Below are 13570 nucleotides of genomic sequence, written 5' to 3'. Positions count from 1 at the left end.
CTGCTCTTTTCCAGCAGCAGATACTCCAGAACACAATTACTATGTACCTGTGCTTTGTGCATACTGCATTATTAAAAGCAGAGAAATTATAACCCTTGCATATATTTTTAAAAAAGCAAACAAATGACAAACATGAGAATCAAACAGAATGTTGTGATATGATGATTAGAGCTGGTGTCCAGAGGAGGCAGAAAAAAACCCCAGAACATAAAATATAGTGGGAGCCTAATTCCTATGCCCTCGAAAGATTTTTGCGGTATGGAGGGAATGGAGGAACAAAATACTCCTTGAAATAGCTGACAGCAGACTTTCCCCCACCCCCTTAATTTAAAAAGCCGGTCCTCAAAAAAAAAAAAAAAAAAGAGTACTGTCAGCTTCTCTGTACGGGTTGTTTATTGTATCACAGTTGAAAAACCTTATTTGCACCCTCCTGTCAATCACATCACTTGATTTTAAAAATAAATAAGACTCCCAACTCTTCTTTGCAAGGCTTGTTCTGTCTTCAGAAGCAATTCTTCTTCCTGTACAAGTGGGCAGGAATGAATATTGCAGGAAGTTTTGTGTGATGATCAGCTTTCGGATAGCACAGTTAAAGAAGCAGTAAAAGAGTACATGGTTATTCCCTCTTATGCCTGCCTATAACTTGCTTGGATTCCTCTTCATAGAATTAGAAGGTATATTTTTCCCTAGGATGGAACTGTAGTGTTTCTATTTAGCACTTGACCATTTTTTCGTGTTTTAGGACTCTTTTTTCATGTTTCAGGCAGTTTTGCTCTAACTGTTTAAAACATTAATCTGAAATAAGCCAGCACTGCTAAAAAAGAGAAGTTTCTGCCTCTTCCTGCCCCCATCCACCATTCACTCTTACTGTCATCATACTCTGTACCCTCTGATCATAGATACTCATGGAAGTTTAAGGTGGGTTGGGGAACTGCTGTGGATTAAAACTAATCCAGCTAGAAACCCTATTAAACTTCTGTGTGAATCAGTTTCAGAAGTCCTGAGACTGATGTGCAGCTGGAGAAATACAAACCTATAGTTCATGTTAATATTTTTTATATTTTTAATTTAACATATTTGCAATTAAAATGGTAAAAGATCAATTTTTGGAAAACAGTAGCACCCAAACATATTGCTTGAATATACTGTTTTTTTCTTTCCAGCCCCTTAATTTTTTCTTTCTCTTCTCCTCCCTTGTATACCATAGGTATATTTTTAATTTTAAAAAAAAGGAAGGCAGTGATATAACGTGTATGTAATAGTTGCTGTTAAGCAACCACTGATCTAGGAAAGTGAATAATCAGCGTGCTCTGAAGTGTTCTTTTAAACTTGAGACCTTAACTTGATTTATGGTAATGCAAATATAGGAGAAAAGTCTTTGTCTAAAAGCTAAAAACAATATCCAGGATTAGCAGTAATAAGGGGGTTATATATTCAGCTTTCTATATATTTTTATAGAAAAAGCTGAAAAAGTTCACTAAATACGATGTGATATGCAAATATTTGATTCTTCATTTATGTGATTTCTGGAACAATTGACTTGAATGGTCTTTATGTAAAATTTAAGCAATATAGCCAGCTTTATATTAAAAATTTAAATAAAATATTGCCATTAAATTTAGGAAATACATTTTTTTCTCCAAACTTTTATGTTAATTGCTTTGTATTCAGCAAACTTTAAAGTAGTAAAAAATCACCCTAAAACTAACTACCCTTACTGGATTTTTTTATTTAATTCAGATTTTATTTAGCTGTTTGCAAATAACAGAAGTTGTATTTCTACAGTGTACGTTTCTTAATGATCTTTGATTTTGTGGAACCTCTTTTTGTTGTTTTTTTGTTGTTGTTGTTTTGTTTCTCTCAGATAGCAACTCAGATCTCTGTACTGATTGCTAAAGTTGCTAGGGTGGACTGCCCAAGGCAGTGGCCAGAACTTATTCCCACTCTTCTGGAATCTGTGAAAGTCCAAGATGATCTTCGACAACACAGAGCATTACTTACCTTCTATCATGTTACGAAAACCTTGGCATCCAAACGACTTGCTGCAGACAGGAAACTCTTTTATGATGTAAGTAATGCAATATGTAATATTGTAGCGCACAAGCAAACAATTAGTTTTGCATACCTGCCCACTGCCCATTGTTTGCTGTCTGTGAATTAATGAGAAGTACGTAGACTTCAGTGTTTCCCTTTGAAACAGAAATGCTTTTATTTTGGGTGTACATACGGTTTAATAAGTAGTCAATTTCTAGGTGAAATGTTTTTGAGATCTGTATTAATTTTGCATGTAACTTATGTGTTGTTCTAATAATTCTAATTCTAATAATAGGTGTTTAGAAGCAGAGCTTCATCTTACAGGCATTTTGGCTATGCACAATAATGCAATATATGCATTATAACATATGTGCTTATGTTATCATGTCATACAGGAAACTTTAAGATATTAAACTTCCATTATTTTTAAGAGTGGTTTTGATTCTTAATTCAGTATGTTCTTTAAAAAATATTGGTTCTTAGGCTTCCTTACCAGAGTGCGAGAGTTGAAACTTTTTTGAAGCCTTAACACACTATTATAGACCTATGATTGGAGCTGTAAATCAGATAAGAAGGGTTTGTTATTTTTACAGCAGTAGAGTCACAGAATCTAGTGGTAAGGGAAAACAGATGATTCCCTCTTCATGTTCTCAAATTAAGATGAGGTATTTTTCTGGAAGACATGTTTGGATCAGTAGCATTAAATACAACAGAGAAACAAGTGAAACACTGTGTCTCATGTTATGCAAGAAGATGGATTAAATAATGTAACTCTAAACCATCCTTTAAGATTTAGGAATTTGTGCTGTAGCCATATCTGGCAAATTAGATGTATTGAGTGAGTTTTTGTTTGTTTTTTGCCTTTTGCAGCTTGCGTCTGGTATTTATAGCTTTGCATGTTCCTTATGGAATCATCACACAGATACATTCCTACAGCAAGTTTGTACAGGGGATGAAGCTGCAGCCACAAATTCACTAGAAAGAACATTGTTGTCATTGAAAGGTAACAATGCAAAATGATGTTAAATGTAAGGGATGAAATAAGTTTCTTCACAATGAATGGTCACAACTTCTTTGGGAAAGAATCTTAACGCTCTCTAACAAAGTGATGTCTGTTGGGACAGCCAATGATCTTAGTTTCTTCTTATCTCTGCCTTGAGGCCAAAGCAGGATGGCTCATGTCGGAGGGGAAGAAGGTACCGTTGTTCCTCTGTATGAATTTCTCTGTTCGTCTCTTATCAGAAGGGAATCTGATATGCTTGCTGTAAGAAGTCCAGAGATGGGGGAGTGGAGGGAATGGCAGGGTGGTTTTTCATGTGTTTTGTAATTTAGGCCTGCACCTCTATGCCTTACTTCAGATGCTTAACTGAGGAAGCTGAGTTATCAGTTTTGTTGGTTTAAGTTCACCTCCTAGTCAGTGAAGAAGTAGTGCTAGCAGCCAGTTGAGATCGAGGCTGGTGCTCAAATACTTACTGGTGGGATGAATACATGCCTTTACTCTACTTTGCATTTAAGGGTGGAGATGTTTGTGTGATGCTTGCAATGCAGATGTCATTCTTGAATTGTTTCAGAAGCTGTATCATGTGGCTGCTTTGGGTTACTGGCAGTGATAAACCTGAGAAAATTCAGAGGATGGCTTATGGACTGTTGTCCTGTTGACTGCTATACTTGGCCCTTTTTCTGTAACAGAGCCTTTCATACGGGTGGCTGCTTACAGTCTATGCAGAATCCTTTGTCGTGATTGAAAAATTCTTGGCGTTCTCTTCACTGTTTTTCATATGTAATGTACAGGTAATTTCAGCAAGATTAGATTAATTTTTAAGTGTGGTTGAAGCATCTCAGGTACAAAATTATGTGTATTTTTATTTGAAGAATTTGAAGAAATGCGTAGCAACTAATACTCTATTCATGCATCTAGAAGTCTGTTGAAACAAACACTGAAAAATATCTACACAAATAACTTTTTTTTTCCCCCCAGTCCTTCGTAAACTGACAGTCCATGGATTTGTAGAACCTCATCGGAGTGTAGAGGTGATGGTAAGTGATGGTTTAGTGCTACACTAAGTCTTTTGTGATAATTTTGAGTGATATTAGATGCTTAAAGGTAGTTGGAAGGTATACTTTTATGTATAGCAAAATCAAGCAACGCTCTTTCAAATTGTCCCCCTGTCAGCTAAGGGCAGTTAGTTTCAGTTACAGCTGTGACAGATCCTAGGCACTGTGATATCAATAGTGCAATGTTGTTAAAAGAAAAAGTCGTCCCTTCTAGTTTTTAATGCATTTGTGTGCATGTCAATATTTTAGCTTTCTTGGCTTTTGCTATCTAGAAAAGAAATTCAGCAAGAATGTACCTGAAAGAAAACAATGGGAAGGTACCAGATGTTAGGCTTGTTAAGAGGAAAGTTAAGTTCTTCAGCATCTTCTGAGTAGCCAAGTCTAAGCCGTTCTGTTAAATTTTGAAGTCACTGGCAAAAAAACTATGATTCTGTCAAAGTGAGTATTTCTAGCAAGTGGGGCTGGAAATTTGAATTTGCAGGATCTGTGGGCTTTTTGGTGTTCAAGGTATCATTAGCTATTCTGTTTTCTTACGTATTGTTCTTCAGTTTTATATCCATTAGCTAAAAAGTGATGATGCTTTCTTGTAGAAACGAAATACTTTGAGATTATTTGTTCCCTGTTCATGAAATCAAAACGATGACGTATTTGAAATTTGTCCTTCCTGTAATTTAGACAATCCTGATGGCAGCTGACAAGGCAATTCACATGAACGCTTAGTGGACTTTGCTTATTGCACAAAGCAGTTCTGTGATCCAGAAAGCGATCCATGAAACTGCATGTCTGGAAACATCACTGCAAATTTTCTTGGCCTAAGTTGGCGAGTATAACATGATTATCTACATTTCTGGTAGTGCTTTGTGCAATTTTAAACTACCTTGAGCTTAAAAGAGTTATTCCACCAGACACAAGAGATAATGCAGAGGATCTTGTCACAAAGGACAAAGTTACTGTATTCTTTCCAGTCATTCTGGGACCTTTACAACGGTTCCCAGTTGTGGTTCACCCCCTACCTCACACCCTCTTCCCCACACCCTCTTCCCCATGCCCTATCCTGCCACCTTGTACTTCGGGAAGTTCTAGTCTCATCAAGACTCCTTATGTTACTTTTTTCTCTTTTAATCTAGCTTTTGACATGCCAGGAAAGACAAAAAAGCCTATTTCTGGTCAGAATGGACTGACTTTTGAGTTATTTAACATCTGAAGATCTAGTGCACTTGAGAGAAAGACCTCAGGAGTCTGATTTGTGCTGGAGTGGATGTAGCACTGATGTGATGTTTGTGGGGCAAGAGGATTCTGTGCACCTGGTTGCAGGTGTTGCTTTTGGGGAGAAGGTGACCCCTGGAGGGGTGTCTCAGCCTCACAAGTAAATCTGCACTCTTATGAGCAAAACTAATTTTCTCAAAATCAATGTGATTGAAGTTTTTCAGAAAATTAAAATAGCTAGACCTGGTGCAGACACCTAACATAAGAAGTTTCAGCCCAAACTGTTAACAGTGAATGCTAGACCTGTCTTTCAAATACTGCTTTTCACCAAGTGACTTTGTCCAAAGTGGAAGTCCTCTTTGTGGATTCAGCTTGGTGTTTTGTTTTTTATCTTAATTTGTGCTTGGCATCTATTTTACTTAAATAATTTTGCTAATGATGTAGTTGGTATTTCAGGGCATTGGGAGAATAAAGAGCCCAGAGGTGATCTTCTCCAAACACTCTTCCCATTAGCCTGGAGAAGAACTTTTGTGATGCCTTTGGTTTGTTGTCTACAATAAATTCTAGAATTTCTAAGTTAGTCTTAATTTCTAAATTTGAGAAAAGTCTTTATATATGGAGAAAAAATAATTGCAGAATTCTGCTTTTCTTTGAAAAAAGAGAAATTTTACTGGGGTGCTACTGGGTTTTTTTGGTTCCTAAAGATGAAAAAGAATATATCACGGTTAACAAATAACAAAAGAAAGACTTAAAAGAGGAGGCCAGTTGCTCACAAATGCAATTTATGTTGACAACTGAGAGAATGTTTCGACATCAACATAACACTGTAGAGTGTAAAGATACAGCTTTGAGTAAAAAACATCAGGATTTGGTAAACAACTTGCTGTTTTCTTTTAAAAAAGGCTTTCAGGAGCTTTGTAGTCCCCAGTTGATGTGGCCTCAGAATTGGATCTTTTTCTTTTGTAGTGTTCAGTGCTTCCATTTCTAGTGTTGCATTAGTAAAGCCCTATTACTCTAGAGGAATTAAAGAATAATTTTGTCAACTCCGTTGTTGATCGGACTTGAGAGCTCCAGGGGCATTTTTTGTGTTTGCATCCCCAATTTATTTAAATAACAGCACTTAGAAACACACTAAATCTTTGCAAAACTTACCATTTTGCTGTGTCTGCCAGTAGAGCACTGTGTAGATGTGGAAAATGTGTTACAACACAATTAAATCTTTAACAAGGTATAATTTATCTTGTAATTTAAACTGTGCTGATTGAGTTTAATAATAAAGAAAATTTCTATTCTTTTGTCTTTGATTTTTAGCATCTTCACACTGTCACAAAATTGAAAACTAATGTTATACTTTTTATAATTCAATACCTTTGAGCATATCATTTGAACTGAGGCTGGCTTCATAAATTAACAATACATATTTTACACTTAGCATGCATTCTTTTAGTTTTGCTCAAATCAAAATCTTATGTTAGCTATGCAAAGTAAAGATGGTACTTGTGCAAGAAAGATGTATAGTGTGATGAGATGGAAACTAATTTTTTTAATATATGGAACTGGTAATGATTTACTCTGTCTAGACTTTTCACTGCTTTAGGTTTAAAACTGTTCTGCGTTTTCCTTTATTTAGATCCATGAGGTAATGAAACTTCCTTTATGTTTTCATGTTTTTCTTATGCACCAAATCTGCCACTCCCTGTAGCAGAAATGGTCGGAAGAATACGCAGCTTAGTGTTGTATTATTGTATTGATACTGTATGAGAGCTTAGTGTTGCATCCTGCCGAGAGGCTGGAAGTACCAGAAGGAGCTGATACTGGTTCATAACACTGAGGAAGATTCTGACGTTAATTTCTGGGCAAGCCTTGAAATTTTCTGAGCTTCCAAGAAAATTAGCTTATCCTATTCTTGTTTTTTTTTCTTTTCTTTGATCATTCCTAGCTGTATCCACTTCTGTGGATGTATCCAGTCGGTCAAGATGTATCCACTGTTTTCTTTGTGATGTTTTTGTGGAGTTTCAGCTAGATGCCTAGTATAACTCTAGAACTAAATCACAGAAGAATTTCTGTAAATGTCAATATGTAGGTGAAAATCTAAATAGTAAAAACCAAAACCATAATATTTATTCCTTTTTATAGCCTTACTGGGTTTGTGAATTGTAACAGGTGGCGTAAGAGTTCATATTTTTCTAAATGAAAGCAATATTGTTTATTAGATATAAAGTAACATCATTAATTAAGAATAGGTACAGTATACTGTAAGACTTGATGTTTCTGTGGGGATGGTATGCCATTGTTGGGGAGAAGTGTGCTTTCTTCCCTTAAAACATTAGATCTTTTCTCTAAATCTTTTTGTGTTGGCCTTCAAAGACATGATGCTTAATTTTTTTAATCAAAAAGGACAGCAATGTTCCTTGGATTACCTGCCTCACGGTCACTTTTGTGTCCATTCAAGTGACAGTGACACCCTTGTTCCCTACTGGAAGATATCTTATGTATACTTTCTGCCATCGTTTGAAGAGGATGCTTTCCTTCTAACGATGAATGTAACGGCATGTTTGTCTATGGGATTCATGTCTGATTATGAGACAAAAGCCTAGGGTATGCAGCCTATTTTAACAAAAAAGAAAAAGCTCACCCTCTTACTCACATGCACTGCCTGTTTTGCTGGAAGAATTGAGTACCTCATGGCTACATCCTAAATTAATAACTTGAGAACAGGTAGACCTGCTAGATTGTATTCTGTGAGTTCAGGAGGAAGGAGGTGGGTAAGGAGACTGTAAACTATGTTAGTACTTACATGCACCTCTTTTTTTACATACACCTCTTTCTATTAGAGATGCTACATTGTTTGTGTTGTAGTAACGAGATCAGGTTGGAACATCTATGCAGTCTACTAGCTAATAATTTATTTCATGAGAAAATTACTTGTCTAAGAGAATCAATTGGTTAAATAGTAATTACATGAATCTGAGCTAGTGACATGTCTTAGATCAGACAAACTGAAATTTCTCAATACAGTACAAAAGGAGTTTCATCTTTAAATATGTATATTTTTGTTTTCATATTTTTCAGGGCTTTCTACATGCAGTGTTTGAACGGCTAAAACAGTTTCTGGAGTGTAGTGAGTACCTGAATCTCTTTCCTTATGTTTGTTTGTTAAATACTAAAAGTTGGATGAAAGCATAATGCTTTCATTTTGATGCTAGGGTTTTTTTTGGTTTTTTTTTTTGAGCATAGAGTTATTACTTTAAATGCTAGCTGACACCTGGCATTTCTGGACTGCTTTTCTAATCACTAAGCTGTTTGGCAAAAACAGGCACCACTACCTAAACTAGAGTAGAATTTCCTTTTGTTGTAACGTCCTTTTTGCTGTATGTCTGCCTCATGATGCTTATGTTTTTCTCTGTTGTATGCAAAAGCTCTATCTTCTCTTTGTAACCTTATTCAGAGTGTTTTCCAGTGTCTGTAATCATTTTTTATCACTAATCATTGAATTCATTCCATTTTTGTTGTGTATTTTAAACATGAGGTTAGTAGAAGAGCGCACAGTATCATTTACTGAGGGCGTGATGTAGGTTTCCTATAAGGTTATTTTCATTTTTTTTAAAGCTTTTATTTCTTTCCTTGCCTACTCCGGCATTTGTTTGCAATGTTTGACTTTTTTCACTGAGCTATCTGTAATGATGTCCTGATTGTTTTATTCTGATCAGTTACAATGAATTTCATTGCAGTTAAAGGATTTGTTCCAGTATTCATTACCTTGAATATTGGACTTTGCATTTATTCTGCCATAGAATTTTTTCCTACTTTTTTTGGCTGCCATATCCCTTGAACTACAGATAGAGCATGATGTTCTTCAGTGTTGATTTTTTTCAAATGTAGCTATACAGAAAGAAAAGGAAAATTTGGAAAATAATACTTGTTGTTAAATATCTTATTTTACCAGGTAGACGTGTAGGAGGAGAAAACGTATGTAGAGATCGTCTAGAAAAGACTATAATTCTGTTCACTAAAGTGGTAAGTAAATTGTCCGTTCAGATACTGAACATTCTTCAGTATGGAAGAGCAAACCCCATCCAAATATATATGTTCCTTAAAAACAATAAGTTTCAGATGTTTCAAAGAAATGGGAGGTACTGCAACTTAGAATTTCATTTCTGTAAAATATCCTTGTGAAAACTTACGTTCTGTTTGAAGGAAAGGGTATCTGTCTGGTCATGCTAACGTAAATTGCAGGAGTGAAGAATAAGTTTCCTTACCTCAAACAAAATTAAGTGTATCCCATAGGTAAATTATAACTAGGATTTTGTTCAGAAAAACAATTCTGAATGTTTTGTTGAAAATTAAGTATTGTAATAGGGAATAGCATCGATGGGTAAAAGATAATAAACTTTCTGTCCTGCCTCTCACAAGCAGTTGGATTGTTATTTGTAAGCAGTTAGGTTGTATTTCTTTGGCCCTGTGGAGTAACTGGCCAATGTTAGTTTATTGAAAGAAAGTTAACAGAAAACTTTCTCACTCTTACACTCTGTCTTTTATATTATAATACATTCTGAGTTTCTAGCTAACTTGGCATAAGCAATAATTGCAATGTCATTTGTTCTGTCTTTCATAGGTATAAATTCTATAGCATTCCCATTGTTTACAGATTCTATCTTGGGGCAATCAGTCTTACTGAAATATTCAGTGTTGTTCTCAGAAGTGGGAAGGACCTGCAGCCCTCACTGAAATTGACCCGAAGGTGCTCAGACCCAATATTCTTAGTCTTTATCACAGAACTACTTATTTTGAACTTGCAGGCAGAATGAGATGTACACTGTCTTTTCATTTTTTTATAGACCTGAAGAGAGAATGCATTTTGTAGATATCTAGCATCTGTGGAAATTAAGATGCAAGAATTTATATTTGGTGGCATTTTTGCAATAGTAGAGGAGATAGAAGGAATCGACCAGGCCAGGCCACTCTAGACCACTGAATAGAAAAGCTAAGCTGAAGAGGCAACTGCTTGAGGAGGGAGAAAAAAGGATCAAAAATCCTTTCCCTCACACCCTTTCTTTTTAAACTTGGAATAATTGTAATAGAGATGAGTTATTCTTTTTCTTTTTTTTTTTAACCAGGGATCTTTCTTAAATTGCATGTGTGTCTTGATGAAAGTATTAGACTAGAATCTGTTATCTTTAGGGAGTGGGTAGCAAATAATAATTGTAGTGATCTGTTTCAGAATTTTCAGTTAGTTCCTGCATGAATTGGAGTCTTTTTTTTTTTTTTGGTGATGCAATGTAGGGTGTTTGGAAGCTATGAACACAACAAAAGATCGCCAGTTTGGTGAAAATGCAGTGGGTTGCCTCTTCTTAGAGGCATCTGTTCTGAGGTTAGGATTTGTTTTTATCAAGATGAACGACAGAACTTGTTTAAAATGAATCTATATATAAGTATCTGCTAAAATTTTAAGAGTTGTTAATATAATTGATATTTTATATATATATTTTTTTATTTATTTATTTATTTATTTTTACACTACATTGCAAGCAAGCCTGTCTGGTTGAAAACGGATTTTGTTCCTTAAACTTGTAGCAAGAAGTAATTTTGATTATGAATCAGGAATTTCATTGAGAAGCTCATGTTTCAGTAAGCATTGGTACTGATCCTTTCCTGATTTCTTATGTTCAGTTTTCTTACTTTTCTATAATTTTATATAAATAGGCACTTGCTTTTTATAACTAGTTTGTGAAAGCATTTCAAAGGTAAGACTTGCACAAAAAGTCATTTGATTTCTCTCTCTTTCCTCTTCTACTTCCTTAATTTTTAGCTTTTGGACTTCCTGGATCAACATCCTTTTTCGTTTACCGCTTTGATTCAGAGGTCATTGGAGTTTGCTGTAAGCTATGTTTTCACAGAGGCTGGTGAAGGAGTTGTATTTGAGCGATTTATTGTACAGTGCATGAATCTCATTAAGATGATTGTAAAAAATTATGCTTACAAGCCATCCAAAAATATTGAAGGTACTGCTGCTATTTACTAAAAACATTTTTCAGTTCTTGAGAAACATCTTGCTAGTTGTTACCAACACTTAAACTCCTTTAAGACATTGTTTTGAAACATTTAATACTTCGTTAGTAACGTATGCTTCTGTCTCTATTCCTAATGGTTATTTTGGTGAAAGTATTAATATAAACAATGACTTGCCCAAGTCATTTTAAATCCATGAGGAGTTTGTGATCAAACATCTTCTCTCTGATCATTTTAGTTTTCAGTGAACATATTTTGGTTAAGTGATAACAGTGCTGTAAAAAACAAATGCAGAAAACTTGAAGCATGCAGTTGAATGTATAGCAAGTTTATATTCTGTTTCTATAGGACTGTATTTCACAAGATTTCAGCTCTATGTACCCATCTGTATGTACAGATAGTTAAAATTGCTTTCTTCAGAGTTTAATTTTTTGGTGAAAAAAAAGTTCAACTTTCACGTTAGTTTGACTTTTGCCATTGACTAGATGGCAATTAGCATTCTTTCTAAACTAAAAGAAAATGAGTTTCATAAATATAAAGGTATGTGTATCATAAAGATTACACAAATTCAACATGTAAAATTCTTTAAAATATTGACATATTTCAGCATTATTCCACAATTTGTAGTACCTTAGAATGCCCTAGAATCCACTGATTATTAATAGAAATTGCAGCTTATATATGTTCATAGTTGTGTTTCAGCTTTTGAAATGTAGCTTTCACTTGAGACTTGAAGGATATAGTATATTAATAACGCTACTTAATAACTTTTTGAGAACTGGATGACTTCATTCAAAGATTGAAAATATTTATTTTACTTTATGTGCAACTGATATGTAGTGATTGTGTGAGTTGTGTAGCATATGGTATTTGTTTTTATTGCTACTTTCTTTAATGTTGAAAATTAACTCTTAAATTAGTTTAAGATGATATTTTGATACTCTCTGAATAGGTGTAAGTGAATCTTTTTGAGTGCTATGTGGATTTTTTTTTTAACTCTACTTAAGTCCAGCAGTCCAACCTATCAGTCTAATTGTGCTGTAAGAGAAATCTCTTAGAATTAAATGAGTTGAGGACTTTAACTTGCTAAATAAGTACACCTGGAAATCTGTTGAGAAAATATAATTATTTCTTTGGGGATAAGAATTTCTTACTTATCGATTTCTTTATAGTTTTACTAAACTATTTGATTAATTAGCCATTTAATTGTAACTTTAATATTGCACGTTTTATTTCAGATAGCAGTCCTGAAACTCTTGAAGCACATAAGATAAAGACAGCATTTTTCACATATCCAACACTAATGGAAATATGCAGGAGATTAGTCACTCACTATTTCCTGCTAACAGAGGAAGAATTGACAATGTGGGAAGAGGACCCAGAAGGCTTCAGTAAGAAACGTTGTATAGGTCGTTGCACTGGTATAGATGCTGGTATAAAAGTTTCATTTCCACGTTACCTCTGCAAATGATGTAATGCAATATTGGCTGTTTAATTCTCTGCATTCTTGTTGTACAGACAAATATTCCCTCTGGAGATTGTTTTCAGAGCCTGAAATTTTTCAGTAGTCCATGATGTTCACAGATGTAAATACTAAATAACTTTGTTTACATCATAGTTGAAATAATACTTACTTTATCTCTCCCCCCCTCCCTCTCTCTTTCCCCCCCTCCCTCTCTTTCCCTCTCTCTCCTCCTCCCCTTCCCTTCCCCACCCCCCTTTTGTGAATTAATAGCTGTAGAAGAGACAGGAGGAGATTCTTGGAAATACAGTCTCAGAGTAAGTATTTCAATTTGAAATGAAACCATTAAACATTTATGGATGCATTTTTGATAGTCCAACAGCAATGATACTTGGTAGAAAAGCAAGCTCATATTTTTCAGAAAAATCTTTAGCTGAGTTAAAGAAACTTCATCGGTAATAATGCAAGTGAACTTTGTCCATGTATTAATGTAGAAGCATTCTGAAATACACTGGAAACTGTGCTTCTGAGAGGGGGAAAGGAGTTTGCTTTGGGGATTATATTGTATGCCATGTGTGGTGTTTATTAAGCCCTGTACAAGTTATTTCTTCTTTAAACTGATGGATAGAACTAGACGAGCAACAGAGTTTCATATTTATGTTCTTACTAAAACTTTCTTAATTGATCATCTCAATTGATCTCTCTCTCTCATCTGAGTCATATCAGATGCATCTATATTACCATTTTAGTTCACATCAAAAGTGTGCTTTTGAAATGAATCTCCCGATTGTCCCTGCTGTGATT

At 34.9% G+C, this 13570-nt stretch overlaps 1 protein-coding gene across 9 annotated transcripts in view; it reads left to right on the top strand.

Annotated features, from left to right (window-relative positions):
• The window catches only part of LOC104146873 (importin-11), a 99530-nt gene that overhangs the window by 19492 nt on the left and 66468 nt on the right, over positions 1-13570 (top strand). For all 9 annotated transcript variants that reach the window (XM_068928948.1, XM_068928953.1, XM_068928950.1 and 6 more), the window contains 8 exons: positions 1865-2068; positions 2905-3037; positions 4013-4071; positions 8368-8416; positions 9242-9312; positions 11105-11297; positions 12543-12695; positions 13040-13083. In XM_068928948.1, the coding sequence (XP_068785049.1) occupies positions 1865-2068; positions 2905-3037; positions 4013-4071; positions 8368-8416; positions 9242-9312; positions 11105-11297; positions 12543-12695; positions 13040-13083 (906 nt within the window). The remainder of the gene's footprint in view (positions 1-1864; positions 2069-2904; positions 3038-4012; positions 4072-8367; positions 8417-9241; positions 9313-11104; positions 11298-12542; positions 12696-13039; positions 13084-13570) is intronic.

Source organism: Struthio camelus, chromosome Z (genome assembly GCF_040807025.1).
Source record: "Struthio camelus isolate bStrCam1 chromosome Z, bStrCam1.hap1, whole genome shotgun sequence".
NCBI lineage: Eukaryota > Metazoa > Chordata > Aves > Struthioniformes > Struthionidae > Struthio > Struthio camelus.
This window is presented reverse-complemented; position numbering and strand designations above follow the sequence as displayed.